The 3,807-nt window shown below is 44.1% G+C and overlaps 1 protein-coding gene across 1 annotated transcript; it reads right to left on the bottom strand.

The window, feature by feature from the left end:
• Positions 1 to 1,975: 1,975 nt before the first annotated feature.
• LOC120929523 (extensin-like) lies at positions 1,976 to 3,598 on the bottom strand. The gene is made up of 2 exons (XM_040341114.1): positions 3,061 to 3,598; positions 1,976 to 2,984 (listed from the first exon to the last, which is right to left on the bottom strand). Exons 1-2 carry the CDS (start codon positions 3,216 to 3,218, stop codon positions 1,976 to 1,978), a joined length of 1,167 nt encoding a protein of 388 aa, XP_040197048.1. The 5' UTR covers positions 3,219 to 3,598.
• Positions 3,599 to 3,807: the final 209 nt, after the last annotated feature.

The following is a 3,807-nucleotide window of genomic DNA, read 5'->3' as shown; positions in this document are numbered from 1 at the left end:
ATAATTATCACAAGGAAGCAATCAGCATAATTAACATGAGCCACTTATCTAATTACAGTAACCAGTAAACACAGGGCTAGAACAATTAACATTTGAAACAGGGCTAGCTGCAGAAGAGTAAATACAATTAACAGCCTTAAACAAGCAGGGAGGATTAAACTGAAGCATATAGGTAAAAAGTCCATCACATCAGCATTCAGCAACAAGGATGGCCAGTTCTGCGTAGCTACACAAGGAATACTGAGACCAGACTATACATGGTAAAGTCAATTTATTAATAGCCAGGCAAAAGACATCCACACATCAGCAAACATTGAAAATAAGGCTGCATTCACACCTAGGCGTAGGCGTTACAGGCGTTTTTACGCGCGTTTTTTTCGCGCGTTTTGGTGCGTGTTTGCGCGCGTTTGCGCGCGTTTGCGCAGAGCGACGTCCAGCGTTTTTTTTTTTTTTTTTTTGACCAATAGTAAAATAGATCACCTCTGTCATCATTTGTTGCTATGTTAAAGGTTTTTTTTTTCCTCTTCCTGGGTGATAATTCCTCTTCCGGGTCATCCTTGTGCTTCTGACTCCATTGTGAAAATGAGTGATGACGAGATGGCTTTGTTCATGGCAGCAGCCACTGCTAGCCAATATCTTATAAACGAGAGGCAGAGAAAAAGGAAGAGGCAACGCAGATTTTGGATACACCCCGTCATTGCTGATCGGGAAGAAAGAGGGCAATTTTGGGTGATGTACCAAGACCTCCGTGACCATGAAGACAAATTTCTGGACTACACCAGAATGTCCATAAAAAGGTTAGTAAAAAATGATCTGGAATCATTTATTTTTTACATTGTACCATTTGGGTTGCCACCTTTTCTTCAAGTCAAACATGTACACTTCTGCGGTGCACAACTATTTTTTTTAATACTATGAACTATACATATATTTTGTTAGTATTTTACATTTCTAATCATATGAATATAATAAAAATAGTCCCCTTTCCATTGCAGTGCACAGAGTTCCCCCTTTACATTAGAGTCCACAGAGTTCCCCCTTTACATTAGAGTCCACAGAGTTCCCCCTTTACATTACAGTGCACAGAGTCCCCCTTTACATTACAGTGCACAGAGTCCCCCTTTACATTACAGTGCACAGAGTCCCCCTTTACATCACAGTCACCCTTTTGCATATCAACTCCCAGATTTCCCTTTCACTGTATGGGTTAACCAACATAATCTGATTGAAGCGAGACCTCAAGATACTCAGACATAAGGGATGCTCTGTGAACCATGATCTAAGGGGGAAACCGAGATCTCTGATGTACCGAGAGGACTCCAATGTGAGAACTTATTTATCTTACTGATTTATCCTAGTGTACTCACCAAGAGGCAGGATAGAGAAAGGGGGGGGGGGTGCTTCTGTCAGACAGCGATGGAGGGTGAGCTCACTCACCCCTTGGCAGATAGCACATCTCATCCTGGTATATCTGTGGCTGCTGGGTTGTAAGTTTTCATCCCCTGCAGCCATTAACCCTGCCGGAAATCCATAGTCTGGTCAGAAAAATCTGTCAGAGTGTCAGGCAGTCTGAAACCCGGACACATGATTCCAAACCCGAACTGTTCTGACGAATCCCGGAAAGGTGGCAACCCTAGTACCATTCCATTGCCAATTTTAAATTTCATTTTCCTTTACAGCTTTGATGAGTTGCTGGAATTGTTGATCAACAGATTGCAGAGGATGGACACCTACTTCCGCAACTGTATCCCCCCTGTGGAGCGACTTATCATAACACTGAGGTAATTTTTATTTAGCGCTTTGAATGTAATACACTCTATTATATATATATATATATATGTGTAATAAAAACCAAACAAAAATTCTGTAGGAACAAAATTATTTTAATATTTTAACCAACCAAAACATTGGGTCGTTTTTTTTTTATTAGGAAAATATACACAAAGTGCCTATATGTTTTACACATATTCCTTAATTACAATTGATGTAAATTTGGGGAGGAGTCCTCTTCCCCGTGCGGTGACATGGCGACCGACAGTGCGTGGGCAAAAGGGGGCCAAGTGGAGGTGGTGCTGTCTTCCCCTGACCAATTGGAAGGTGGTGTTGCTTGTGGTGGTGGTGGTGTTCGTGTTGGGGCATTACGGAAAGTCGATTGTCTCGGTCGATGTGGGTAATGTGAAGTAGGTGTAGTCGTTGTCGCAGGGTAAGTAGAAGGTGGTGGGTGGTAAGAAGAAAGTGTTGTAGGAGGCAGATTAGTGTATGTGACAGGTGGTGTTGAGAGATGAGGAAAAGGAGAATGAGGGTGGTAAGAAGAAGGTTGTGTATAAGGAAAAGGATTCAGAGAAGTGTGAGTGGAAGGTGTTGGCACAGGAGGTAAATGAGATAGAGTGGTGGTCAAAGGATGGTGAGCAGAAGTCGGTGGTGGTGTTGGTCGAGGAGGTTGGTCGGAAAGCTGTGGTCCTGTCCAAAGGGTAACGGGTGGTGGGGAGAAATGGGTCGTGGGTGGTGCTGGGACATGCTCGGTCCGTTTATTGGCATATGGGCCATAGGGTGGTGGTGGTTCTGATAAATCGTCAGCTTCTGTCGGGGGTATAAATGTCGAGATGTATCTAGCCGTACAGGACAGCACCACCGCTTGCAGATTTGGGGGAACTTTATCGATTAGTTCCCCCAGACATTTTGCTACATTTTGGCCATATGATCTATTGTTCATGCGGTCAGACATGTTTGTCATAATGTCTAACATACGATCCAGGGCTGGATCCGGAGCAGGAGCCCTCCTACGCAGAGCACGTGGAGGTCCAATAGGCGCGATGCTAACTGGGGACTGCTCTGCAAGTGGTCTCGTCGCATTCGAATTTGATGCCTCGGAGTGCTGCGGTTCCGGCTCCAGAGTAGCCATCGCTTGATCCCCCGATGCCACGCTCTCTCTGTCCCCAATGTCTACTACAGCTGTGGCAGCCTCGTCCCAGCAGCTTTCAGTACTGAAAAAAGAAATCATGTATTCAAAAATAATTTTAAACATTTGGTTTACCGAGCAAAGTACAGATAATGGTTTACCTCCCCAAATCCAGCACCGGTCTCAGAAACTCCAGTTCCTTTGCGTGAACGTATTCTTTTACAGAACATGCTCCACTTCCACTTCGCCGCTGCTCCCGCTGTGCCCTCAGCTGGCGAGCGTAGGCGTCCCGTATGCTCTTCCATTTCAGCTTTAGCATTTTCACTGTAAAAAATAAAATAAAATAATATATATTATTTTCTTTGTAGGTATCTATCAACTGGACAATCGATTGCAAGTCTGCATTACTCGTTTCGTATTGGAAGATCTACTGCCAGTTATATAATTCGGGACACCTGCAGTGCCATTTGGGAAGTCCTGAAACCCATTGTGTTTAAAAAACCGGCAGCAGAGGACTGGGAAAAAATTTCCGAATTATTCTGGGAACGCTGTAACTTTCCGAATTGTCTAGGAGCGATCGATGGGAAACACATCAGGATTGTTAAGCCCATGGCTAGTGGGAGCCAGTATTTCAATTATAAGAAATACTTTTCATTCGTCTTAATGGCTGTGGCTGATGCCAATTATTGTTTTACCTATATTGACATTGGTTCCTATGGAAGTAGTGCAGACTCAGCGATTTTTGGGAACTCCTCTTTTGAGCAATTACTTCGAACGGATGGTCTGGACCTTCCACAAAATAGTCCACTCCCGGGCACAAACGGCCCTCCCCTACCAAGTGTCTTTGTGGGTGATGAGGCTTTTGCTCTGAACACACACCTACTTCGGCCTTATTCAGGACATAATCT

The sequence above is a fragment of the Rana temporaria genome, chromosome 1 (assembly GCF_905171775.1).
Source record: "Rana temporaria chromosome 1, aRanTem1.1, whole genome shotgun sequence".
Classification (NCBI taxonomy): Eukaryota; Metazoa; Chordata; class Amphibia; order Anura; family Ranidae; genus Rana; species Rana temporaria.
This window is presented reverse-complemented; position numbering and strand designations above follow the sequence as displayed.

What these genes read in the sequence shown, in the direction of transcription:
- LOC120929523 (XM_040341114.1), bottom strand. Translation starts at nt 3,218, where the DNA reads ATGCTAAAGCTGAAATGGAAGAGCATACGGGACGCCTACGCTCGCCAG. An exon ending in CCGGTGCTGGATTTGGGGAG is followed by an intron (nt 2,985 to 3,060) that starts GTAAACCATTAT and finishes TTCTTTTTTCAG; the next exon opens with TACTGAAAGCTGCTGGGACG.